Source organism: Jaculus jaculus, chromosome 6, assembly GCF_020740685.1.
Source record: "Jaculus jaculus isolate mJacJac1 chromosome 6, mJacJac1.mat.Y.cur, whole genome shotgun sequence".
In the NCBI taxonomy this organism is placed as follows: Eukaryota; Metazoa; Chordata; class Mammalia; order Rodentia; family Dipodidae; genus Jaculus; species Jaculus jaculus.
Genome location: NC_059107.1, coordinates 159,229,884 through 159,256,986, shown reverse-complemented (window position 1 = coordinate 159,256,986; position 27,103 = coordinate 159,229,884). Strand labels below are relative to the sequence as shown.

The window sequence follows — 27,103 nt, the reverse complement described above, 5'->3', positions numbered from 1 at the left end:
GGTCCTGGACAACCTGCCTGGCACCACACACTTCTGTTGCCAATGAAGTGATATTACTAGTGACAAGGACAAGGCTCTCTTCCCTTGGAAAGAGCTCTGAATGGGAGTCAGGAGTCCTGGGTTCAAGTCTGGCTGTACTACTGCCTTGCTAGTTAACCTTAGTAAGTCAACTTTCCTTCAACTAAGAGAGTACAGGGCTGGAAGGGTTGCTTAGTGGTTAAGGCACTAGCCTGCAAAGCTAAAGAACCCAGGTTCGATTCCTCAGGACCCACGTAAGACAGATGCACAAGGTGGCAGATGCTTTTGGAGTTGGTTTGCAGTGGCTGAAAGCCCTACCATGCCCAATCTCTTTCTCTCTCTCTCTACCTCTTTCTTTTTCTCTCTCTCTCTCTGCCTCTTTCGCCCTCAAATATAAAAATAAGACATAAAAAAAATTAAAAGGAGGGCTAGAGAGATGGCTTAGCAGTTAAGATGCTTGCCTGCAAAGCCAAAGGACCCAGGTTCAATTCCCCAGGACCCATGTAAGCCAGATGCACAAGATGGTACATGCATCTGGAGTACATTTGCAGTGACTGGAGGCCCTGGCACACCCATTTTCTCTCTCTGTCTTTCAAATAAATAAATTAATTAATTAAAAAATAATTTAAGCCAGGCATGGTGGTGCACACCTTTAATCCTAGCACTTGGGAGGCAGAGATAGGAGGATCGCTGTGAGTTCAAGGCCATCCTGAGACTGCATAGTGAGTTCCAGGTCAGCCTGGGCTAGTATGAAACCCTACCTCTAAAAACAAAACAAAGCAAAAAATTAAAAGAGCCAGGTGTGGTAACACACATCTTTATTCTCAGCACTCAGGAGGGAGGCAGAGGTAGGAGGATCGCCGTGAGCTCGAGGCTACCCTGAGACTACATAGTGAATTCCAGGTCAGCTTGGGCTGGAGTGAGACCCTACCTCGAAAAAACAAAAATTAAAAAGAGAACACATTGTCCCATCCATGGTGCTTGAGCACACATTTTGTCTGATTTCAACAAATCTGTGAGCTAGCTGGAACAGGTAGTCTCTCAAAACTAACACCCACCAAAGTGACAGCCAGACTCACCGATGTATGACGCTGTCTCTGGTGAAATCGATTTGCAGATGCCCAGAATTCCCAGAGCTCTAAGGCCCTCTGCTCTGCCAGGTGGACTGTCCACCTGCCAAGTACCAGGTGTTTGTCCCCAAATGTTTTTGCGTGCCATGGACTTGATATTGAGTAATTGGTCACTAGCCATGTCTTCCAGAAGATGCACTGAATTACCCTCAGTGACCCCCCTAGGGAGTTTCTTCTGCATTAGATGCGGTGGTTATGTGTCGCTTAATGACGGGGAGGGATTCTGAGAAATGTGCCATTGAGCAAATGTGTTGCTGGGCAAACGACCTAGCCACACAAGCGACAGTGGCTCCCAGGCCTTTAGTGGCATCACTGTGGAAGCATGTCATACGTGGCCCTGAAGTGGCCACAGTGTCTTCAGGCAACATGGCTGACACAATGCAAGCTGAGGACACATGCATTAGAGCTGCTCCTATGGAAGTCAAACCAAATGTTTCAAAATGACTTGATAAAAGTGAGCTGCTGGGCTGGAGAGATAGCTTAGCAGCAGTTAAGCGCTTGCCTGTGAAGCCTAAGGACCCTGGTTCGAGGCTCAATTCCCCAGGACCCACGTTAGCCAGATGCACAAGGGGGCACATGCGTCTGGAGTTTTGCTTGCAGTGGCTGGAGGCCCTGGCGCGCCCATTCTTTCTCTTTCTCTCTCTGTAACTCTCAAGTAAATAAACAAACAAAAAAAGTGAGCTGCTTTGGCATTAAGAATGGACTCAGGAGGCAGAGGTAGGTGGATCACTGTGAGTTCGAGGCCACCCTGAGACAACATAGTGAATTCCAGGTCAGCTTGGACTAGAATGAGACCCTACCTCGAAAAACAACAACAAAAAGAATGAACTTTGGGGTGGGGTCTGGTGAGGCTGGCAAGATGGTTCAGTAGTTAAAGGTATTGGCTTGCAAAGCCTGCTTGCCTGGGTTCAATTTCCAAGCCAACTTCATAAGCCTGATAAAAAAAAAGTGGTACAATCATCTGGTGGTGTTTTGCAGCTGTAGGAAGCCTTGATGTGACCATACACACACGCCACGCATGCAAATAATTAAAATTTTTAAAAAGAAGAGGAATGGACTTTGGACCAGGTGTGGTGGCACACACCTTTAATTCCAGCCCATTCTCCCAATCTCTCATTCTCTCTCTATCTGCCTCTTCCTCTCTCTCTAATAAATAAATGAATAAATAGAATATTTAAGCAAACACAAGGAAGAAAGAGGGAGGGAAGAAAGAAGGAAGGAAGACAGGGAAAAGAATGGACTTTGGATGGGGGTGTGTCCTAGTGGCGGAGTCCCTGTCTAGCCTGGGCAAGGACCTAGGTTTGATCCTCAGCACTGCAAAAAGCAATCCAATCCCCAGCACCAAAAAATAAAAAAGGAAAAAAAAGTGAATGTGATACAGACTTTAAAACCATCTTAATTTTATAAGATATTTATTTTTAAACATTTAAGATTTATTGCATCATTAAAAAAAAAGTGATTCCTGGACAGGTGTGGTGGCACATGCCTTTAATCCCAGTACTCAGGAGGCAGAGGTAGGAGGACAGATATGAGTTTTCCAGGCCAGCCTTAGACCACAGAGTGGGTTTCAAGTCAGTCTGGCAAGAGGGAGAACCTACTTGGAAAAAGCAAAACAATAGGGCCGAAGAGAGAGCTTAGCAGTGAAGGCACTTGCCTGCAAAGCCAAGGGACCATGGTTCGATTCTCAGGACCCACATAAGCCAGATGCACAAAGTGGCGCATGTGTTTGCAGTTCACTTGCAGTGGCTGGAGGACTTGGTGAGCCCACTTTCTCTCTCTCTCTCTCTCTCTCTCTCTCTCTCTGCACCTTTCTCTCTCTCTCTCTCTCTCTCTCTCTCTCTCAAATAAATAATTAAAAATAGACACATCATGTGGATCCTAGCTACAGATGATTGGACTTCTGCGTGAGAAGGAAAATACTTAGTAGCAGAGGCCAGTAAGTTAAAAAGGAGATATAAAGGGAAGAGAAAAGAAAGGAGGAGGGTACTTAATAGGTTGGTATTGTATATATGTAAGTACAATGATTGAGATGGGGAGGTAATATGATAGAGAGTGGAATTTCAAAGGGGAAAGTGGGGGGGGGGGAGGGAATTACCATGGGATTTTGTTATAATCATGGAAAATGTTAATAAAAATTAAATTAAAAAAAATAGACACATCAGTCCCAACACTCAAAGCGGCCGATCTCGGCATAACAAGAGTTCGAAGCCAAGCCTCCTAGACTACATAGCAAGGCTGTGTCTAAAATTAAGAATAAACAAGCAGACCCTAGTCAAAGTAAAATTAATAAAAATAAGTGCAGCCGGGCATGGTAGTGCACGCCTTTAATCCCAGCACTCAGGAGGCAAAGGTAGGAGGACTGCTGAGAGTTCAAGGCCACCCTGAGACTACAGAGTAAATTCCAGGTCAGCCTGGGCTAGAGCGAGACCCTACCTGGAAAAACCAACATATATTAAAAACATTAAAAAGTGATTCACTTAATTCAGTTGACATTTTCTTTCTTTCTTTCTTCTTTTTTGTTTTTTCAGAGAGGAGAGACAGAATGGGTGCACCACAGCCACAAGCCACTGCAAATGAACTCCAGACGCATGCGCCACCATATGCAGTGAGCATATGTGGCATCAGGAGAATCAAACCTGGGTCTTTAGGCGTCACAGGCAAGCATCTTAACCGCTAAGCCATCTCTCCAGCCCTTCAGTTGGCTTTTTCAACTAACCACCTGTCCCAACTATACAGGACAGGGCTGGAGAGATGGCTTAGCGGTTAAGCGCTTGCCTGTGAAGCCTAAGGACCCCGGTTCGAGGCTCGGTTCCCCAGGTCCCACGTTAGCCAGATGCACAAGGGGGCGCACGTGTCTGGAGTTCATTTGCAGGGGCTGGAAGCCCTGGCGCGCCCATTCTCTCCCTCTTCCTCTGTCTTTCTCTCTGTCTGTCGCTCTCAAATAAATAAATAAAAAACGACCAAGAAAATATTAAAAAAAAAAAAAACCAACTATACAGGACAGAGGGCTCCTGATGAATTATCTAACTTGATCAAGGAGGGGACTCGAAATCAAGGCAGTGAAGAGCCAGGCCAGACCCCAGGATTCTGATGCAGAACCGCAGAACTCACTATGGATTGAGAGAGACCTTGGAAACCACGCAGGCTGAAAGCTTCTAAGCCAGGTTCCCTGGGACCTCCAGAGCCACCATAGGCATCCACACCCGTGACACTTAGCCAAAGCCGTTCTGTGCTCATGTTTTGTTTGTTGGGAACTTGTAGATTGTGTTTTGTGTTTTAAATGGTTTTAGGGAGAGAGAAAGCTTGTAAGTCACTAGTCTAGTCTCTCCATTTTTATATATAGTTTTATTTTTTATTTATTTGTGAGAAAGAGGGAGAGAGATTGAGCATGCCAGGGCCTCCTGCCACTGCAAACAAACTCCAGGTACATATGCCCCCTTGTGCATCTTAGCCTCTCCATTTGATAGAGGGGGAAACTGAGGCAGGTTCTACCTAGAGCACAGATCCCACTGGGCTCAAACTTGATTCTTTCCTTTTGCCTCTGGTTCTGCCAGGCTGTGGGAGGGAAAACGAAGCTCCTGTGTCACCTGCAGAGAGACGGGACCACCCGTGGGTTCACAGCCTGAGCCAGGGCCACTGGCTCCTCTTCTCCTGTCACCCTGGGTCTGGGTCGGGGGAGGTGGCACAGGGAGTGAAAAGCAGGTGGCAAGGCAGAGAGGCACATCTCAGAGCATGTGTGGTCAGAAGAGTCGCCTGCACCTACCCTGATTTTGTCGTTCTCTGTCTTGTCTTCCAAATCCTCATCAAATTCCTTCTGGGGGTAGAATTCAATGCCATTTACTTCAAGCTCTTTGCGAACCTAGAGGCAGACAAGAGAAGCAAGGTAGTCAAGTGGCATCATGGAAGAGAGGTATGTGTGGGAGAGAGAGGGAAAAGGAAAAGAGGGAGGGAGAGAGAGAAAAAAAAAAAAATAGGCCAGCCTTTGCTAATTCAGTCACCTCTCAACTCTGAGGCCGTGACCAGCAGGAAGATCCTGAGCAAAGGCGATGCTCACGCAGTTACCGCAGCTCGGCCTGAGCGAGCGGCACAGGCCCGGAGTCCAGGCCCGGCGCCTCGCGGGTGGACGAGCGCACGGCTGAGTCCAGTCCTCAGCGCTTGGCCTTCGTGATCGGATCCTGCTTGTAAGGAAGACGGTGAGGCCCATGGCTCTATTTGTCCTCTTTTAAGGCCAGCTTTTTGTCTCACCTCCTCTAAAATCTTCAGTGCTATACTTGGTTCCTCCCCCCACCTCTCTCTCTCTCTGACAAGAGTCACACGATGTAGCCAGATTGGCCTCTACCCTGTGATCCTCCTGCTTCTGCCTCCTGAGTGCTGGGGTTCCATGCATAGGCCACCGCTTAGCCTAACCAAAAGTTTCTGGTTTGGGTTTTTTTTTTTTTTATTAACAACTTCCATGATTATAAAAAATACCCATGGTAATATCCTTGTTTGTTTTGTTTTGAGATAGGGTCTCGCTCTGGCCCAGGCTGACCTCGAATTCACTATGTATTCTCAGGGTGGCCTCGAACTCACCAAAATCCTCCTATTTCTGCCCCTCTAGTGCTGGGATGAAAGGTGTGTGCACTACCACGCCTGGCCCGTCACCTTGTGTAGCTGGCTACGTGAGTACAGGGGAATCGAACTTGGTTCCTTAGGCTTCGTAGGCGTCATATCTTCTAAGCCATCTCTCCAGCCCTGACTGTGAGTTTCTTAAGGCAGCAACTACCTTTACCAATGTCTCAGGGTATCTAGCACTTGGCTGAGCTTCCAGACCATACAAACGAAAACTATTAAGGGCTGGGTGACCAGTTAGTCTTAACAGCCCTTCAGGTAACCTAACATTTGAGCAGTGAGTTCAGTATCTACCAGGCTTCACAGGCAGGCGTGGGGGGTGGGAAAAGGTGACCTCGAAGCCCACCTATCTTTGCTCCTCAGCACTTGCCTTCTAGAAGGTTAAGTGGGAGCTGTGGGGGAGAACTGGGGTAAGGGGAGGCGAAGGAAGACAGGGGCAGCTAGGAGACGGCTTGGATCCACAGAAGGGGAAGGAAGCACGAGAGGCTATAAAATGAAGAGGGACTGCTCACCCTCTGCTTGAATTCAGACTTCTCCTCCAGAGTCATGGTGTCGGCCTTGGCGATGACAGGGATGATGTTCACCACTTTGCTGAGGTGCTTCATGAACTCGAGGTCAAGAGGTCGCAAGCTGGGACCCAGAGAAGACAGGAAGGTCAGATCCACCTACCTCTCCCCCGACTCCCACCACTGCTCTCTCTCTCCAGAACACCCTAGGGTGCCCACTGCCTCACCATCTGCTGGCTGTCCCCAACTCTTCTCCCCTCACCATCCAGACCTGGTCTTTTCCCCATTTCCATGCAAATCCCGCCTCTTTTCTTTCTTTCTTTTTAATATATTTTATTTGAGAGAGAAAGAAGCAGGATGGGGGCAGAGAATGGACGCACCAGGGCCTTCCACCGCTGCAAACGAAGTCCAGACGCGTGCGCTCCCTTGTGCATCTGGCTTATGTGGGTCCTGGAGAATCAAACTGGGATCCTTTTGGCTTTGCAGGCAAACACCTTAATCGCTATGCCATCTCTCCAGCCCCAAATCCTGCCTCTTTTATGTATGTATGTATGCATGTATTTATTTATCTTCAAGACAGGATCTCATTCTAGCCCAGGCTGAGCTAAAACTCACTCTGTAGTCCCAGGCTGGCCCCAAACTCACAACAATGAGCCTACCTCTGCATCCCCAGTGCTGGGATTAAAGGTGTGCGCCACCATGCCCAATTAAACTCTGCCTCTTCTTAAACTTCTGCCAAACACTCCTCATGATACCTTTTCTGACCCAGGGATGTCTTTCTCTTGGGAACTTCTGTAGATGGCCGTCCCTACCTGCATGTCCTTGTTCTATGGTCATTTGTGTGTCCTGTTTTGTCTCTGAGTCAGCACTTCTCCATGGGCCTCTGCTCAGCCCCCCACATTTACTCCTGTAGGGCCCAGCTGGGGGCTTTGCCCCTCCTTCTACACCTGGGGCGCTAGAAACCCCAATCTGACTCTAGCCTGGAATCAGGGGATTCATTAAGCAGATTGTCTGATGGTTCCCTCCAACTGTGGGTCAAAGTCTAGGGAGAGATAAAACTAACATTTTAATAGAGGCCGAGGCAGGAGAATCTCAAATGCAAGGTCCCCCTGGACTACAGAGTGAGTTCAAGGCTGTCCTGGGCAACTAAGTAAAATCCCGTTTCAAAATAAAGAGTAAAAGGATCTCTCCCTCTTTCTCTGTCAAATAGATAAGTAAATAAAAATATATTTATTTATTTATTTATTTGAGAGCAACAGAGAAAGAGGCAGAGAGAGAATGAGCGCACCAGATCCTCCAGCCACTGCAAAAGAACTCCAGATGCATTGTTAAGGTGTTTGCCTCTGGCTTACATGGGTCCTGGGGAATTGAGCCTCGAACCAGGGTCCTTAGGCATCACAGGCAAGCGCTCAACCTCTAAGCCATCCTTCCAGCCCTAAAATATTAAAAAAAAAAAAAAAGGGCTGGAGGGATGACTTAGCAGTTAATGCATTTGTCTGAAAAGCCAAAGGACCCAGGCTTGATTTTCCAGGACCCACATTAGCCAAATGCACAAAGGGGCGCACGCATCTGGAGTTCGTTTGCAATGGCAAGAGGCCCTGGCGTGTCCATTCTCCCCCTCTCTCTCTCCCTCTCTCTCTGTCAAGTAAATAAATAAAAATAAAATATTTTTTTAAGTTAAAAGAGGGCTGTTAGGGCTGGAGAGATGGCTCAGAGGTTAAGCGCTTGCCTGTGAAGCCTAAGGACCCCGGTTCGAGGCTCGGTTCCCCAGGTCCCACGTTAGCCAGATGCACAAGGGGGCACACGCGTCTGGAGTTCGTTTGCAGAGGCTGGAAGCCCTGGCGCGCCCATTCCTCTCTCTCCCTCTATCTGTCTTTCTCTCTGTGTCTGTCGCTCTCAAATAAATAAATAAATAAATAAATAGGGCTGTTGGTATAGCTTAGCGATAGAGCACTTACCTAGCATGTGTGGAGGCCTGGGGTTCAATTCTCAGTACCAAAAAAAAAAAAAAAACCCTCAAACTAACAACTTAATATGTTATTGGGGTCCTGACCTTGCCCACTCGGTGATCCTCCTACTTCTGCCACCCAAGTGCTGGGATTAAAGGCATGCGCCACCATGCCTGGCTCAGGATTCTTGTTTATATCCTTCTTCCTCATCACTCAACACCAGCAGAGCCCTTGGCTCCTTCAGAATTCAGGCCCTGCCTTGCTGTGTCATCCTCCCAAGAGCGGAGCTCTGGCCCAGAACAGGGGCTTGGAGACGCACACTTCCATGCAGGAAGGTCACTTGAGACGCCGCTGAGATCTCTGACCTCTGCCTGAATCCATGTTGCCTCTCCTGGGGCTCCCCTGCTCTCATAAACAAAGTACCCATCTGTAGACTCTGGTTCCTGCTGGGCTGGCACCTTCTAGATGTCTATGGCAGAGCTCAAAGTCCACCAAAATACCAGTCCCAATCTAAGTAGCTCTGCTTCTCCCTATATCAACTATCTCGTTGCCCACTGACCCCAAGCCTTATCAAAAGCAATCATCTTTTGAACCAGTGAGGTGCCATCTGTTCAGGTTCAAGTTCTCTTGCCAGTACAGCCGAGCTGCGCTGGGACACCAGGAGGCCACAGATAGGCCAGCGATGGTCAGCTTTACCCAACTGGCCTGGAAGTCAGGCTTTCTTGTGAGGAGTCTGGGACATGTCAAGGTCACATGACTATTCTGGCCCTCCCTAGGCACTGGTGGGCTGATTCAGAAAAGACCCCACGGTGGCGCGGGGCTGGCACGTACGAGTGGCCCGTGGGAGAGACGAAGTAGAGGCAGCAGTGCACGCGAGTGTCAGGGATGCGCTTCTTCCTGGAGATGTTCACCTCCTCCTTCAGAAACTTCTCGTACTGCTCGTTGACGTACTTCTCTATGGGCTCCCAGCTGAGAGGTGGGCAAAGCAGAAGGATGAGACCCAGTAGTGCCACGGAGGTACAGTCAGGTCACAATCCCCTCTCGCCCATCTCATGTCCTGTCGGGCACTGCCGGGTACCGGCTGGAGTCTTCAGGAGAGGGGCCTGAGCTTCCAGGCACAGCTAAGGACCTCTGGGCTACAGGAGGCCACTCCCTCTCTAAGCCTGGCACACCTGAACTTAGGCTCTGCCATAGCCCTGTGACCTTTGGCCAGTTGCCTAGGAAACTCCTTATCAGCCTTCACACAGTCCTTCCTCGTGGGACCCTAGATCACCTGACCCCCCCCCCCCCGCCATTGTCTACGTGCTGGAATGAATGTCCCCATATGCTAATTAGGCATCAGAAATGAACCTGGTATGTCCAGTCGCCTTAGGACCCTTCCCTCCACCCTCAGATGCTTAAAAACCCATTTCACTGACAATAAACTGAGAGAGCTGTTCAACTTTCTCCAGGGAGTGTTTCTCTCACCACGTTCTCACCCACCCCTGGTTGCCTGGATGCCTTCGGGGAGCCCCCGGAGCAAGAATCCAGGAACCCACAATGTCCTATCCTCCCTCTACCAGCTGGCCATTTTTTTTTTAATTTTTTGGTTTTTGTTTTTTTGTTTTTCAAGGTAGGGTTTCACTCTAGTCCAGGCTGACCTAGAATTCACTATACAGTCTCAGGGTGGCCTCGAACTCATGACGATCCTCCTATCTCTGCCTCTTGAGCACTGGGATTAAAGGCGTGCACCACCACGCCCAGCCTCAATCTTTTTTTTTTTTTTTTTTGGTGTGTGTACACAGTATGTGTGTGTGTGCGTGTGTGTGTGTATGCGTGTTTCATGTCTGTGAGGACCACAGCATAAATGTGGAAGTCAGAGGACAACTGTCGGAGGTTGGTCCTCACCTTCCAGCTTGTTTGAGGTGGGGTTATCACTCTGTTGGCCAGGCTAACTGGCCTGTAAGCTTCTAGCAGATTCTCTTCTCTTGCCCTCTCTGATCACCTGCTCTCTCGCCGTACGTGTGCTGGGATTACAGACGCCGGCTACGGCACTGCGCAGCCAGCTTTCACGTGGGTTCTGGACGTCCAATCCCCGGTCTCCATGCTTGGACAGCAAGGGCTTTATCCCCAGAGCCATCTCCCCAGCCCCCCGCTGGCCCGTCCTCCCTGAGCCCCAGACGAATGACTCTATGGATGACTGGCAAGGGTAGAGCTCCCCAGGAGACCCAGGCCCTGCCTGGCCTTTAGGAACCTGCACAGCAGGTGAATGAACCTGCGCCATGCTCATATTAGTATTATTCTTTTTTCTAGCAGACATCTCAGAGGCAGACGTGTACCAGTTTTCATTGTTGATCTGGTCTCCAAAGCCTGGGGTATCGATGACGGTCAGCTTCATTTTGACTCCACCTTCCTCTATCACTGCGGAGTGAACAGAAAGAGCATCGGAGAGGTCAGTCATATAGCTGACCCCAGGTCCCCTGCAGCATAGTGGCCAAGAACACCCAGACTTCTCTTCTTCAGGGCCAGTTATTAGAAAAGTCAAGTTTTAGGGCTGGAGAGATGGCTTAGCGGTTAAGCGCTTGCCTGTGAAGACTAAGGACCCCGGTTCAAGGCTTGATTCCCCAGGTCCCACGTTAGCCAGATGCACAAGGGGGCGCACGCATCTGGAGTTCGTTTGCAGTGGCTGGAAGCCCTGGCGCGCCCATTCTCTCTCTCTCTCTATCTGCCTCTGTCTCTCTCTCTGTTTCTGTCACTCTCAAATAAATAAACAAAAAAATAAACAAAAGAGAAAAGTCAAGTTTATAATTCTCTGCACTCACAGGACCCTCCCCATGTCTTTCTACTTCTGTCTAAACCCTACCCGAGCTTCATCACACAACTCAAGAGTCTCCTGTCAGTCCTGTCCCCTCCCCCATCATCTCCTTTCCTGGCCTATCGGCCAAAGGTATTTGTTTCATCAAGTTTAGGGCTTAACTCTGCCCTGTCCCGAGGTTGCCTTTCCCATGCCTTATTCCCTGGTAAGTCCCCTTTCTTCTCTTTGCTGACACAGAGCCTCTCCGAGTGAAGCCCCCATGGTTCCTCACCGTGCCCAATGGCCTTGATCTCCACCGTCTTGGGGATCTTCTCCTCCCGGTTCCAGCTGGAGGACTTGCGGCTCACCTGAGACTTGAAGAGCGTGTTGACCAGCGTCGACTTGCCCAGTCCACTCTGGCCTACAGCAGGAAGAAGCCGGGAGGGGCGGGGGGTGGGGGGAGACACCACGTCCACCTCCTGAGCTCAAGCGCTCTCCCATGAGCTACAGAATTCCAGAGCTGTGATCCAGGCCAGCTCTTGTCTGACCACCCCCAGAGGACGAGCAGCAGCTGGGAACGGTTAGCTGCTTACTGGAGAGGGGTCTTGGGAAATGGCACTTGAATTCCACACTCTCTCCTTCCTAGAGCTCCAGGACCACTGGGAGAAGGCATAATGACTGCATTTGCACAATGCAAAAGTTTGTTGTTTTAAATTTTGTTTTGGCTGGGTTTTTGGCTTGTCTTAGCTTTCCAATTTTTTTAAAAATATTTTTTGTTCATTTTTTTATTTATTTGAAAGTGACAGACACAGAGAGAAAGATAGATACACACTAAGAGAGAGAATGGGCGTGCCAGGGCCTCCAGCCACTGCAAATGAACGCCAGACGCATGTGCCCCCTTGTGCATCTGGCTAACGTGGGTCCTGGGGCCTCGAACCGGGTTCCTTAGGCTTCATAGGCAAGTGCTTAACCGCTAAGCCATCTCTTCAACCCAGCTTTCCAATCTTAATAACACTGAAAGTAAGAAAAGAATAAATGACTTTGCATTTCAGATACTGCCTTGAGCACTTCCACATCTGTTAGTAAGATTGGGCTTTATATAATCCCTGAGTCTCACAGTAGAGCCATCTATACCCCTAGTTGAGATGGCCCTAGAGAGATTAATCCCCTTCTAATGTAAAATGTGTGAGGCAGCATGACTGGAAATACAGGACCAGGGGCACAACCTGGAGAAACATTCTAGTTGAGTGGTTTAAAACTGTGCTCCCCTCGGGCTGGAGAGATGGCTTAGTGGTAAGCACTTGACTGTGAAGTCTAAGGACACCTGTTTGACGCTTGATTCCCCAGGACCCACATAAGCCAGATGCACAAGGTGGCTCATGCGTCTGGAGTTCATTTGCAGTGTTTGGAGGCTCTGCTGTGCCCATTCTCTGTCTGCCTCTTTCTCTCTCTCTCAAATTAATTAATTTTAAAAACTTAAAAAAAAAAATCTCAGTACTGTAATACCTCTATCACACCTTCCAAGGCTTAGGGTCTAATGTGGAAGAGGTGGCAGAAAGAATGTAAGAGCCAAAGGAAGAGTAGGACTCCTTACAATGTGCTCCCTCCAGACATAAAATGGCCTGGATATCCATGGCCTCACAGTGCCTGACACTACCTACACAAGCCCATCATAAGAGGAGGAAAAGATCATGACATCAAAATAAAAGAGAGAGTGATTGAGAGGGGGAGGGGATATGATGGAGAATGGAGTTTCAAAGGGGAAAGTGGGGAGAGGGAGGGCATTACCATGGGATTTTTTTTATAATTATGGAAGTTGCCAATAAAAATTTGAAAAAAAAAAAAAGCCGTGGTGTGGTGATGCACACTTGGGAGGCAGAGGTAGGAGGATCTCCTTGAGTTCAAGGCTACCTTGAGACTACACAGTGAATTCCAGGTCAGCCTGAGCTAGCGTGAGAATGGGCCGTCGGGACCACAGCACCTGCCTCCCCTCCCTTGCCGACAGCCTCGTTCTTCCCGTGGTGGGGCGGACTCCTTCGGCACGGCACTCAAGGAGGCATCCCACGGCTGAAAAGCACATGAGAGAGAGCCCCGGATCTGAGCAGTGCTTCTCAGTGCGCAAGAACCAACAGCAGGAAGGCCTTGCCTGCATGCTGGCAGGCAGGACTCAGGCCTGTGGCTCAACCCGGCTTCCAGGGTAAACGGGTGGTAAAGCATCTGTGTGACCTATTCAAGAAAAGACCAGGCCAAGAAGCAAGAGCCCAACTGTGGTGTTTTCCCTGTTTTTGGACTAGTTATGTTAACCCCTTAGGGCCACTGTCCCTCTAGCAAGAGGGAGGGAATTGAGAGACAGGGAGGGTGGAAAAGTGCATTTCTCACTCCATTTGATGAGCTGGGGAACTCACAGCAATCCTCCTTTTTTTTTTTTTTTTTGGTTTTCCAAGGTAGGGTCTCACTCCTCTAGCTCAGGCTGACCTGGAATTCACTATGTAGTCTCAGGGTGGCCTCAAACTCTTGGCAATCCTCCTATCTCTGCCTCCCGAATGCTGGGATTAAAGGCGTGTGCCACCACGCCTGGTTTTGCAATCCTCCTATCTTTACCTCCCAACTGCTGACACCCAGCTCAAAATAATTTATTTACTTGGGTTTTGTTTTTGGTTTTTTTTTTTTTTGAGACAGAGTTTCGCTCTAGTCCAGGCTGACTTGAAATTCACTATGGAGTCTCAGGGTGGCCTTGAACTCACGGCAATCCTCCTCCCTCTGCCTCCCGAGCGAGCGCTGGGATTAAAGGCATGCGCCACCTCGCCCGAGCTGCTTATCAAGCTGCAGGTCAGCCCTTTGGGCAGCATCGTCAGGTTGCTATGGCAGTCCAGGTGAGAGACCTTGCTTGGCATAAGGTAGTACTGGAGGGATAGTCAGACTTAAGAGATCTTTACAAGGTTAAAGGGACAGGCTTGTTGACTCGACTTAGGGAAGAGGCTGCCCCATCCCCGATCCAGCACTAAATGAGCTTCTTGCTGAGATGGAGTGAAGCACTGTTGCTCCGTTCTATGGCCCAGTGAGGCTACTCGCTGGCTAAGTCCCTGAACATTTCCTAAGCTTGAAAGTGCCGCAAAAACTGCGCAGTAAGGGCTGCAGAGATGGCTTAGCGGTTAAGCGCTTGCCTGTGAAGCCTGAGGACCCTGGTTTGAGGCTCGATTCTCTGGAGTTCATTTGCAGTGGCTGGAGGCCCTGGTGTGTCCATTCTCTCTCTCTCTCTCTGCCTCTTTCTCTGTCACTCTCAAATAAATAAATTTATTATTATTATTTTTTTTCTTTTTTGAGGTAGGGTCTCACTGTAGCTCAGGCTGACCTGGACATCACTCTGTCTCAGGGTGGCCTCGAACTCATGGCAATCCTCCTACCTCCGCCTCCCAAGTGCTGGGATTAAAAGCATGTGCCACCATGCCCGGCAACAAAAAAAAAAAAAAAAAAAAGGATGCCCAGTAAGACAGTGGCTCACTCAATCCTGCCATAGCTCTTGGAGGTTAGGGAAGGGCTGATGATTTCTCCCAATCCACAAACCTGAACGCAAGCTCAGAGTGGTGAAGAGGCTGGGCTACACCCAGCTGGAGGCAGGATGGAGCCAGCCACCCACTCGAAGCTCCCACCCTTGAATCGGCCAGCCAGAAGGGAGGGAGGAGCTAGGCCTTGATCGGCATGGTGGAATCGTCCCTTCTAGAAAGAGCTCACTCTAGAGAAGACAGGACCAAGTCCATTCTGGGGAAAGAAATAAGATCCTTGGTGCTGCCCACCACCAGGCCTTCCAGTAACCCCCTTCCATACCAACGACCATGATGTTGAAGTCAAAACCGGTCTTCATGGTCTTCCTGCGCATCTGCTCAATAATGGTGTCGATGCCGATGTAGCCCAGCAGGCTGGAGTTGATGCTGACCGGCTTCATGGGCACTGCCGGCTTCGGCCTGGGCTCGGGCACCAGCTCTGACATGGCTGCGTCCGTCCTGGTCTCGGGGAGCCCTGCAAAATCAAGGTGGGAGGGTCAGATGGGGTCACACTGAAGACACGGAACCACACAGGGTTGGGTCCGGAAGAGGCTTGACTGGCATCCAGTCTGGATCCCTCACTGCATAGACGAAGAGACCGATGTCCTGAAGGGAAAGGATTTGCCCAAGAACACAGGGGCAGGTCAGAGGTCAACCCATAGTAGTACCAGGTCCTCTGGTTGCCAGACTTGTTCAAAACACACCACTGCTGAAGCCAGGTGTGGTGGCGCATGCCTTTAACCCCAGCAGAGGTAGGAGGATCATGGCGCGTTTGAGGCCAGCCTGAGACTACAGTGAATTCCAGGTCAGCCTGGGCTACGGTGAGATCCTACCTCCAAAAAAACAAAAACAAAACAACACAAACGAACAAAAACCCCCACTGCTCCAAAGCACTACAGCACCATGTCTTTATGTCTAATCTAGGAATGCCTGCATATATATATATATATAGTGAGGGGCTTTCTTGTGGCTGCAGGAGGTTTAATGGTATCCTTGGTCTGTATGAGTCACCCACAAGTAACCCCCTACATGTGACCACCAAAAATGTTTCTCTCTCTTTTTTTAAAATTTATTTATTTAACAGAGAGGGGGGGGGGCAAGAAAGAGAGAATGGGCATGCCAGGGCTCCAGCCACTGCAAACAAACTCCAGATGCATGCACCCCCTTGTGCATCTGGCTTACATGGGTCCTGGGGAAAGGAAACTGGATCGTTTGGCTTTGCAGACAAATGCCTTCTTTGCTAAGCCGTTCCTCCAGCCCCAAAAATGTCTCTACACAGTGTCAAATGTCTCCTGGGGAAAAGGGGCAACATCATCTTAGTGGAGAACTACTGGCCTAAGAAATGTTTGAGGTTATTTATCTGAGTCCCACCTTGCCAAATATGGGACAAAGATCACCCTTTAGAATCCTGGATCTAACATGAACGGACTGTCACTGGCCTTGGTTGCTTTGTGTTTTAGAAGGGCGGGCTGGAGAGACTGCTCAGCGTTAAGGTGCTTGCCTGCAAAGCCTAATGACCCAAGTTGGATTCCCCAGTACCCACGTGAAGCCAGATGCACAAGGCGGTTTGCAGTGGCAGGAGGCCCTGATGTGCCCATTCTCTTTCTCTTTCTGCTTTCAGCACCCAGGAGGTAGAGGTAGGAAGATCGCTGGGAGTTTGAGGCCAGCCTGAGACTACATAGTAAATTCCAGGTCAGCCTGAGCTAGAGCAAGATCCTACCTCAGAAAGGGGCCTGCAGAGACAGCTTAGTGGTTAAGGCGCTTACTTGCAAAGCCAAAGGACCCAGGTTTGATTCCCCAAGACCCAGATAAGCCAGGTGCACAAGGAGGTGCACACATCTGGAGTTTATTTCAGCAGCTGGAGGCCCTAGCACACCATTCTTTCTGTCTTTCTGCCTCTCTCTCTTTTTAAATTTATATTTGTTTATTTATTTGAGAGTGACAGACAGAGAGAGAAGGATGGGGAGAGAGAGAAAGAATGGGCGTGACAGGGCCTCCAGCCATTGCAAACGAACTCCAGACATGTGCGCTCCCTTGTGCATCTGGCTAATGTGGGTCCTGGGGAATCAAGTCTCGAACTGGGGTCCTTAGGCTTCACAGGCAAGCACTTAACCGCAAAGCCATCCCTCTAGCCCTTTCTCTCTCTCTTAAATAAATAACAATAAAATTTTTAAAAAAAGGAGAGCTGGAGATCCGTGGTTAAGGCACTTGCCTGCAATGCCTAACAACCTGGGTTTGATTCCCCAGTACCCCTGGTAAGCCAGATGTAATGTGGTGAGTGCATCTGGAGTTTGTTTGTAGTGCCTAGTGGCCCTGGTGCACCCACTCATCCTATTTCTCTCTCTCTCCCTGAAAATAAATGCATTAAAAAAAATAAAAACAGTAGGTGGGGGAAGGGAGGGTATTACCATGGGATATTTTTTATAATCATGGAAAATGTTAATAAAAATTGAGAAAAAAAAAAACAGTAAGCAGGGCTGCCATATTCTGCCAAGTATCACTGTCACCTCCAGCCTCAGTGTCCCCTCTATGCCATGAGCTGCAGAGTAGGCATGTGGCTATTGGAGAAGCCCCGACACCTGCCCAGGCATAATTCTGAGTCTGTGGAACCGGTGGGGAAGTGATGAGAGCCAAAGGAGGCGGTGACTTGCCCAAAATGACACCGTGCTCTTGGAAGGGTGGCAGCAGAAGACAGGGAAGGGTGAACAAACAGCTCTTCCCAGGCAGGGGAAGCAAAAGTCCCTCTGGGGCCCAGCAGATCATGGAAGCGCTGACACACAGGAGAGATGTGACCGGCCACTGTCCAGCCTGGGTAGGATCTAAAAGGAGAGCAACTCCCTTTCCCCGCCTGTAAAGCGCGTGTGTGGGGTGAAGGGGAAAGGGCTGGGCCCTGCTGCTCAGCTTATAGACTCGGGCAGGCCACTTCCCCTCGAGGAAACTGCTTCCTCCTCTTAAGAATGGTAAGGCCGTGATTAAGGTTATGCTGAGTGTCACATGAGATATGAGTGAGGCTTACTAATGCTGAGCACAGCTCCGCAGGCTCCAGACCCTCTGTCCCAGCCCCTTTCAAGGAGAGATGAAGCGCCCAAGTGAAATCACTTGCCAAAGAGAAGCACCCTACTGTGTATTTCACAAGCATATTTTTGGACTCCCCGCCTTCTTGAGAATCCCTGCCATTCTAGAATCCCAGAGCTCACAACGGCCAACCCTGCAGAGCCTGGGCCTTGTGGGGAGGACTGCCGGAGCGGCAGATGGACGGGAGGGAGTGGGGACAGGAGTGCCTGTCTCCCCACCCCCAGCCCTGTTAGGAGTCGCCTCCTGCGCTGCCACCGCCTGGTCTTGCCACTGATACTGGCAAGAGCCTCTCTCCTGATGGGAAACTGTTTTGTCTCCTGTCATTCCCAGGCACAGACAAATCTGACAAAGCCCTGGCACCTCCCCTAGGGCCTGGTGTGACTCCGTCTTGATTCTCAGGAAGCTGCTGCCAGCCAGGTGGCCCCAGAGGACGGCAAGATTGGCTCAGCCCTGTGGCAGCTGACACTCAGCAGCCTGGCCCTGCTCATCCACTCATGTGCATGGCCCTCAGCTCACCCGCCCTAGGTGACGATGCCCCGTTTCTCCTGCCTGCCACTCACAAAGGCTGCTGGCCCTTCCAGCCTCCCACATGCTAAGTTTCCACATCCTGAGGGGCAGGGGAGGGTGAACTCCCTCGGCACAGTCTGTACGTATATATGTCAAAGTTGTAAGTAATCTTGTAAAGCATGTACCCTTACTATGGCCTGCTTACGGTGATCTGCAGTCCCCCGAGAAAGCCCTCAGGAAACACAGACACTGGGCTGGAGAGGTGGCTTAGCGGTTAAGCATTTGCATGCGAAGCCTAAGGATCCTGGTTCGAGTCTTGATTCCTCAGTACCCACGTATGCCAGATGCACAAGGTGGCACATGTATCTGGAGTTAATTTGCAGTGGCTGGAAGCCCTGGTGCACCCATTCTCTCTCTCTCTCTCTGTTGCTCTCAAATAAATAAACAAAACTCCAAAACATAAATTAAAAAATTTACTTTTTTTTTTTTTTTAAAGCACAGACGCTGAATGAGAAAAGGCCAGCCAGACTCCCATCCACTCGGGAGCCTGTGGCAGTATCTCCCATCTCCCTTTCATACTACCAGGGGAACAGTGCTAACATCGATAGTGAGTCCCATACAGAGTACTTACTGGCAAGTCAGCCTCCTCCTGAACACATGCCAATTACATGTCAGTTACAGGCTAATAACAGTCACTGATTCACCCCAAGTGTCACCAACATACTGTGCGTCACTGTGTTATCAACATGGCTGGAAGACCCCTCCAGTCTCTGGAGAGACTAACTCCTATGTCTGTTTTCTCATCCGATGTGGATGCCCCTCTTCTCTTGTGTGCCGCTCACTGGGACTTGGCATGTTCATTCATTCATTCACTCCAGCCTATGCAGGCCATTTCATATACTGTTAAATGCAAACCTAATCCAGCCAACTGCTACGCTGAATGCCAAGGACATATTTGTATCTCAGACAAGGTCACTGCCTCCAAGAACCCATTGTCTGGCGAGGGTACCTAGCCAGGAGCTCCAGGACACAGGGCAAATGCCAGTCTGGAGCTTGGTTCTGTAGCTCCAACCTGTCTCTATAGCTTCCCACGCCCCACCAGGCCAACCCCGGATGAGCCACTGATGAATCCTAGCTGGGTGACCACGGTGAGCCTAGGTTTTCTTCTCAGAGAAGTAGGGACGGTACTTGCCCTTGTGAGTTACTGTGAAAGTTATATGAAATCATGAAGGTAAATGACCTGTCACTGAGTATATGCTGGTCTCCACCCTTCTTTAGGGGCCGTATTAATCTCCATGTCCAGTGTATTTAGCAGAGCAATGAATGAATGGACAGACGGATGGATGGATGGTGAATGAATGAAAGCCCTCCAAGGCAAGTTTCACTTCAGCCATCTTTCTTCTTCCTGCGATTCTCCTGAGCAGAGAACCTAGACACCCCCCACCCCTGTTCCCCGCCACTGATGGCTGTGCGAGCCATAGTCAAGGCAGGTGTAGGTGCACTTGCAAATCAAGATCTCCTCCCTCCCCGGCAACAGAGCTTGGAGGAAGGGAAGCTTCCCAGGGGCGGGGAAGAGCCCACAGCAGAGACCATGGCCGAATGCCGCTCAAGTATGCCATCCTGGCTAGATGGTCCTTAGGGCCCTGCCAAACTCCTAGTGTTCCCAGTGAGGAGGGTATCTGTCTGTGGCACCCCCTGCCAAGAGCCACCTGCCCCATCAGTGCCCCAGGAGAAGACACTTATTCACCGGACTCAGCTCTGGCCCCTCAAGCAAAGCATTCTATGCCCAAGGCAGGCAAGGACACGGGTGCTCTCTCTTACAGGCAGAAGAATGGCATTGTCTTTGTCTGGTCCAGAGACCCCACCCCTCTGCTGGAAAGGTGGCAGTGGGAGGAGGGGGCCTTTCTAGAATGGCACCTGCCTCCCTGGCTTAGTGCTAGCCTCCCTCTTCCTTCCCTCCAAAGCTTGGGGGGGGGGTCTTCCTCCAACTCCCAAGACTCAGCAGCTTTTAAAGACCCCCCCCCACCCCACCCTACCAGTGGAGCCAATTCCAGTCCATCCCAGCTCCAACCTTGGTTGCTCAGAAAAGAATTCACAACAGACATCTTGGTCCTTCCCCATCCGCAGGAGCAAAGGGTGCCGGGACACCCCCCTCCCCCATCCTCGTCCTCAGAGTTCCCTTGGAGACCACCAGCTGGTGCCGGGCTCAGCGAGCGCCCCTGGGGGTTTGACGTGTCGGCGTGCAGGTCTCTTACGGTTGTAGGTGGCCTGGTGCCTGTGCCTGTGTGGGAGTGTCTTGGTGTGCGCCACCGTGGGATTTTTCTCTAGGTCTCTGGGGACGCTGCTTGCGTGTCCCTGGGTCTCCGTACCTCCCCAGGTTCGTGTGTGTGTGTGTGTGTGTGTGTGTGTGTGTGTGTGTGTCTTTTTCCAAGCCTATGTTTCCAGTGTGTGCCACAGGGCGTGCGTGCGTCCAGGCATATGTCACCGCGCGTGGGCTCCTCGGCACAGCAAACCCAGATTGCACCTCCGCCCGCCCGCCCCGGGGGATGGGGAGGGGACCGCAGCCAGCTGCCGGAGGTCGCCGGTCGCCCACCCCGCAGCCTTACCTTTGGACATGAATTCTCCTTTGTCTCGGATCCTGCGGGAGATGTTCAGGGCGCGGGGCTGCAAGGCTGAGCCGGGCGCGGGCTCCCCCCTGGGCCGAGCGGCCCGTGCGGCCGGGCCTCGCCCCTCGGCGCTCTCCGCCTGCTCGCCCGACCCAGCGCCCGGCCTCGCAGCCCCCGCGCCCGCCCGGGACCTCGGCTCCTCGCTCGGCGCCCGCCGCGCTGCCCCTGCCCGCCCGCGCGCAGCGATGCCGCCGCCCCCGCCGCCGCCGCCGCCGCCGCCGCTGCCACCCGCACCACGTGACCCGCGCGCCCGCCGGACCCGCCGGCGGCCCCTCCCCTTCTCCCCGCGCCCGCCCGCACCGTGCGAGCGCGGGCACCCAGGACGCACGGGGATGCCCGGCGGGGGAAGGTGCCCGCACCTCAGTCCTGGTCCCTTCCCGGAGATGCCGTTCCCCCGGCCTCTTACCCTCTGGGCGGCGGCGGGTCCAGGGGCGCAGGGGGCCGGTGTCAGCAGCCGGCAGCCGTGCGCGCGCGTGAGTGACGCGCGTGGCGGGGATGTGGCGCTGGCTCGCCGCGGATCTGCCCAGGCGCAGGAGCTCGCGAGTCAGGAGGCCCGGGGTTCTAGGCCCAGCTTCGCTCCAGGACGCTGAGCCCCGTAACCTTGAACTACTCACGCGGGGAGGGGGGGGGAGTCTTTCATGCATTCACTGCATGCAACGTTGATGGGCAGCATACTGCTGGACCCGGGGAGCCCAGGCCTGACCGTCCCTTCCTGCCCTAGTGCAGGAAGCCCCGTGGATGGAGGTTGCATAGGTGTCGCGATGTTCAATAAAGTAATGGAAGATTTGAAGGAGGTAAAGACCAAGATGGAGCGATAACTGAGGATGAGAGAGGAGAATGGAAGGCATTCTTCAGAGAGGGGCATCAAGGGCAGGGAAGGCCAGAAATGATAGACGCGCTGTGCAGGTGACATGGGCCGAGGCAGAGTCCCCACAAGGCTGTCCCAGGTAAAGTGCCCAAGCTCGCGGCCATGGAGGTGGGCTTAAGGGATGGTAATGGTGAGAGCTTTAAGCTCTTCCACCGGAGATCTGGGTCTCTACAGCAGTTGTGTGGATGGCGGGCAGAAGCACGGGAGGAAGTGTGCAACATGGTCAAGTACAGAGGCCGTAATCCAACCAGACTGGAACTAGATGGAAGGGGACGAAGGAGAGACATGAGGCTAGCTGGGCTGTAATCACAGGGTAAGCGCCCGGAGGCTAGGCACAGGTTCAAATACAAAAAGGGAGGCCTCCCTCTGGACATGCCCTGGAGACAGCTGGGTGGTGCAGTCTATATGATGTGGCTGTTCATGTCTGCATTTCAGAAGAGCTGAAGGTGGACAGAGAGAGAGAAAGAGAGATAGGGAGAGGGAGAGGGAGAGAGAGAGAGAGAGGGAGAGAGAAAAAGAGAAAGAGAGAGGGAGAGAGAGAAAGAGAGAGAGAGAGAGGGAAGGAGGGAGGAGGCCGTATGAAGAGTGAAGACCAAAGATGGGCCAGGCCCCCAGACCATGCACACAGAGGGACGAGAAGGGCCAAAGACCCAGTTCAAGCACTGGCTTTCCAAGCCTCTTTCCTGCCCCAGAATCTGAGCCTCTGAAATATTGGGAATGAGATTGTCCAAAGTAAGCCGGGCATGGTAGCGCGTGCCTTTAATCCCAGCACTACGAAGGCAGACATAGGAGGATTGCCATGAGTTCAAGGCCACTCTGAGACTACATAGTGAGTTTCAGGTCAGCTTGGGCTAGAGTGAGGCCCTACCTGGGGGGGGGGGGGAATAAATAAATAAAACTAGAATTGCCAGGTCTGGGTCCCAGTCTATGTTACTGCTACCACAAAGTTTAGGCACTCCACAGATCCCTGAGAGAGTCATGGAATTTCTAGCTCTGTGTTGACCTGTTTATAAGTCTGTTTAGGCTTTTACACACACAGTTCCAACATAACTTTATTTTTATTTATTATTATTATTATTTTGGTTTTTCGAGGTAGGGTCTCATTTCAGCCAAGGCTGGCCTGGAATTCACCATGTAGTCTGAGGGTGGCCTCAAACTCACAGCAATCCTCCTACCTCACCCTCCCTAGTGCTGGGATTAAAGGTGTGCACCACCATGCCCGGCTTCCAAGTTAACTTTATTTTTAAAAATATTTTATTTATTTATTTATTTGACAGAGAGAAACGGAGAGAGAAAAAGAAGCAGACAGAGAGAGAGAGAATGGGTGCAGCAGGGCCTCCAGCCACTGCAAATGAACTCCAGACACATGTGCCCTCTTGTGCATCTGGCTAACGTGGGTCCTGGGGAGTTGAACCTGCATCCTTTGGCTTAGCAGGCAAACGCTTTAACCTCTAAGCCGTCCCTCCAGCCCCCAATTTAACTTTAAAGGATTGAAGCCAAGAAGGAGACTTCCAGGGAGGGCACCTCTGTTTTTCTTTTTCTTCTGAGACACGGTCTTATGTAGCCTCAAACTTACCGTGTAGCTGAACTGACCCCCATGTCTTTATTTCCTAAATGCTACTGTAGCTCTTCTAAAAACCTGTATTGCGTGGCTTTTAAAAGTCTCAGGCAAGGCCAGTTATCTCTCACCCGGAAAAGCACTGTGGCGTTGAGTACTACTAAGCGAGTCATCATGTGCTAATGTACTAGTGTGCATTTTCACAGAGTGGGCTTGACCCGCTGCCCCAGGGTGGGATGGTTCAGCCAGTAGAGAGCTAGCCGAGCATGCACAAAGCCCAGAATTCGAGTCCTAACAGCACATAAAACTAAGATCCCAGCACTACAGAGGCAGAGGTAGGAGGATCGCCATGAATTCGAGGCCAGCCTGAGACTACATAGTGAATTCCAGGTCAGTATGGGATAGAGTGAGACCCTGTCTCCTAAAATAAATAAATAAATAAATAAATAAATAAATAAATAAATAAATAAATAAATAAAAGAGCTGGGCATGGTAGCACACGCCTTTATTTATTTATTATTTTTATGTTTTTGGCTTTTCAAGGTAGGGTCTCACTCTGGCTCATGCTGACCTGGAATTCACCATGTAGTCTCAGGGTGGCTTTGAACTCATGGTGATCCTCCTACCTCTGCCTCCCTAGTGCTGGGATTAAAGGTGTGCGCCACCATGCCCGGCACACCTTTATTCTTTAATCCCGGCACTCCATAGACTAGGTAGTGAATTCCAGGTCAGTCTGGATTAGAGTGAGACACTACCTCAAAATACTCCCCCCCCCAAAAAAAAAATAAGTTGAGCTCACTTATTGATGACTTGGTTATTTTGGCTTTCAGAGAACAAAGTAACAAGCGTGAGAGATGCTCAAAGGGGGGACCCAGCATAACTGCTTCTTCATAAATTACTGCATAAACCTTCGTTATGATGGCTTCCCTCAAACGGACCCCTGGCAGGTTAGGACTCAGCTCAGGGTACACCCTTTCTGTTCAGCCCTTTAACCCATGTTCCCTTTCCCCCATCCCATTCAGTTCTGACCCCAGAATCCTCACCCCCTTTCCTGACCCATCCAGGCTCCCACACACGCCCGTCTGGCAGTAGTAACCCCCAAACAAGCTCTTACATTTGTCTTTGGATTCTCCGGCCAGGTCCAGCATGGCAGGCTCTATGGCTCTGTCTGTAACGGAACCCGTGGCGGCCCAGTCCTGGGCTGGATCTGTGCTTCTGCTTGGCCTTAGCGGGTAGGTAGAAATCTCTGATGTGGCTGGGTAACTGGCGCTGTCCAGCTTGGTGTCACTGGTGGCTGGGTCTGGGAAGACTATCACGACCGAATCCCCGGTTATGTTCAACCTGCTTGTGTTCCGTGCAGGAGAATCCGCAGTTGTGCCAGACTCGGCTGTATTTACACCAACCAAAGCCGTGGTTGTGTCCGACCTGGTCGTGCTCAGCCTGACTGGGCCTGGTGTCACCAAAACCTTTGCTGTGCTCCCTGCGGTCAGTTCAGCCGTGGTGATGCCCGCAGTAACTGTGACTTCTCCCGGCTTGTGCGGGTCTGTGAATGCCAAATCCGTACCCTTGCCTGGCTTGATCAGCTCTGCTCGAGTCAAATTCATGTCTGTGCTGGGTTCGAGTGTGCCCGGGACAGCCAAGTTCATGGATTTTGCTGACTTGGTTGATGTAGGTAAGCCCATGTCTGTACCCAGCTTGGCATCCAGATCAGGAAACGCTTTACCTGTGACCAGTCTGCATGTGTTTGGTGCAGCTGTATTAACAGACAACCCAGGTCTGCTGGTGGCCATGGTGCCTAAGTTTCTGGCTATGTCTGGTTTTGTGCCCACAGCAGACAGATTCATAACAGGAGAAGCCCTTTGTAGACATCCCCGGGGTCTGGGGATACCCCTGGACCAGAGCCTGCCTCTTCCTGGAGAGGATCTGTTGGGTCCTTGACCCACCGTGTCTGGCCTTGCAAGGCTCGGTGAGCTCTGGGTGAGCCGAGGTTGGAAAGGTAAGGCCAGGTATGAACTCACCAGGGGCTTCTCCCCTGTGGGCCTCTTGCCGGATTTGAGAAGACCTGGGTTCCCAGGGTGCTCAGAGGAGGCCCCTGGCTCTGGCACTAGGGCCATGGGCGGGGAGCTCGGGCTGGACTGCCTTCCTGCGTGGACAGGAGGCTCCTTACCCAGAACGGGCAGCTTTGCACAGTGAGAATGAGCAGGGTCCACGGTCCGTGCCTGGATGCTCTGGCGGATAGTTAAGGAGATGGAGCTGAGTTTCCTGGGCATAAGGCTATTGGCAGGCAGGGGACTTATGGCCACCCTTGGGGCAATGGCAGCCTCTTGTGGAGGCATGCTCCGGGTCCTGGCTCTAAGGCCTGGCTGGCTGACAGCCTGTAAGACAGGGCTGTGGGAGAAGGCATCCAGATGGACCGTCTTCTTGAGGACAGGCATGAGGGAGGACACCCCTGCAGGCAGCCTTGAGGAGTAGGCATGGGGTCCTGGCATGTGGCCGCGGGAGAAGGGACTTCTGGGAGCTGGAGCTCTGTGTGGCTGCATCTGTGGAGGAGCAGATGCAAAGCTGTGGTCCATCCAGGCTGCTTGGCCTTCCCCAGAGCAATCTCAGACAGGAAGGGCAACAGGGGTGAGCTCTCAGCCCTCCCAGCCAGCAGCTGGCACTGCCAGTCTGAAGGAACTTTATTTGCCAAGCCCTTCGTGGAGTACACATGTATCTCCCTACAATTCTGCACCTCTCATCTGCTACAGACTGACCCGTGCCTCACACATGGACGGTCGGTAGCCACACGGGTTGGATCGGGGTGCCACCAATTAGCAGTTTGCCTCCACGTGAGAAGCCAGGGTGGAGTTATCTCCTCCCTTCCCTTGGGCATGAATATCGCTCTCTTCTTTCTGGGCAGCTCTGTAGAGGTCACACATTCACTCAGCGCTATTGTAGTGGCTACTGGAGTCTCATCTGCTTCTCTTCCAGGACAAGCAGAGAGGTTTGTTGTTTCCACCTACAACAGCCAAGGCAGATGTCTGAGCCAGAAACTAAAGGATGATAAGCCAGCCTGAGAATGGGGTTTGGATCGGGGCGGGGGGGGGTCCTGCCTCAAGTCAGGAAGAAGCCCGGAGCGGGACTGGTTGGGAGACAGACACTGGAGAGAAGCCCAACCTGGGTGTGTGCGCAGAAGAAACATGGGCCTGGCACTGAGCAACTCCTAAGGATGGCCCAAAGGTGAGCCTTCTTCTAAAAAAACCCGAAGAAACAAAAGCACAACGTGGGGTTCCCAGGCTGTACCTAGAGTGGTAGGAATGAGGCTGCAGGTAAAAAAGAGTCCATCCAGGCTGCAAAGATGTTCAGGCCATCCCTGGAAGATAACCTGGTCAGATTTGCTGGTGGGAAGAGCCACTCTAAGTCAGGGGTGACCGAAGGATTGAGGGGAACAGAATTGAGACTAGGAAGGCCTGTGGGCTATGGAGGTGGGCTAAGCAGTGGCGCTGGAGAAGGGAGCGTGTATGGGGGGCGGTCCGGGATGGTGGATGCTTGGAGTTGTTTTTTAGAGTCTGAAGTCCTAGAGGTGATTTCCAGAGTAACTCGGCCTCCCGGACAAAGTTTCACTTGTGCTGGACACAGCAGGCTGGATTTCCTGCTGGGGATGGGAGGGGGCAGGCCAGGGCTTGTGGGAAGGGTTAGGTCTGAACACAAGGGACGGTGGGGGAAGGGAGAGATTCTGCTGGAGCAGAGACAGGGCAGGTAAGACAGCGGGGGCCGTGCACTACGTCTTACCTTGCTGACCCAGGCCCTCCTGTTTGTATACAGTGCCATCCGGCCACGGTCCCCTCCCCACTAGGCAAGTCCTTATAGCCGGACTCACTTACACACACACACACACACACACACACACACACACACACA

At 51.5% G+C, this 27,103-nt stretch overlaps 1 protein-coding gene and 1 long non-coding RNA gene across 6 annotated transcripts in view; one reads left to right on the top strand and one right to left on the bottom strand.

Moving 5' to 3' along the window:
• Window positions 1–25,791, bottom strand: part of Septin3 (septin 3) — a 32,796-nt gene extending 7,005 nt beyond the window's left edge. For 3 of the 5 annotated variants that reach the window (XM_045151942.1, XM_045151943.1, XR_006637709.1), the window contains exons 1-7: window positions 20,718–20,835; window positions 14,813–15,004; window positions 11,280–11,408; window positions 10,533–10,614; window positions 9,046–9,183; window positions 6,272–6,389; window positions 4,912–5,007 (exon numbers count right to left, since the gene is read on the bottom strand). In XM_045151942.1, the coding sequence (XP_045007877.1) occupies window positions 4,912–5,007; window positions 6,272–6,389; window positions 9,046–9,183; window positions 10,533–10,614; window positions 11,280–11,408; window positions 14,813–15,004; window positions 20,718–20,727 (765 nt within the window). In that variant the 5' untranslated portion in view covers window positions 20,728–20,835. Of the gene's footprint in view, window positions 1–4,911; window positions 5,008–6,271; window positions 6,390–9,045; window positions 9,184–10,532; window positions 10,615–11,279; window positions 11,409–14,812; window positions 15,005–20,717; window positions 20,836–24,299 lie in introns of those variants that run through there. The other 2 variants (XM_045151944.1, XR_006637708.1) reach the window with 2 other exon arrangements.
• LOC123461464 lies at window positions 21,300–24,968 on the top strand. The gene is made up of 4 exons (XR_006637710.1): window positions 21,300–21,724; window positions 24,034–24,150; window positions 24,343–24,435; window positions 24,564–24,968. It is a non-coding gene; the product is annotated as an uncharacterized LOC123461464 (long non-coding RNA).
• Window positions 25,792–27,103: the final 1,312 nt, after the last annotated feature.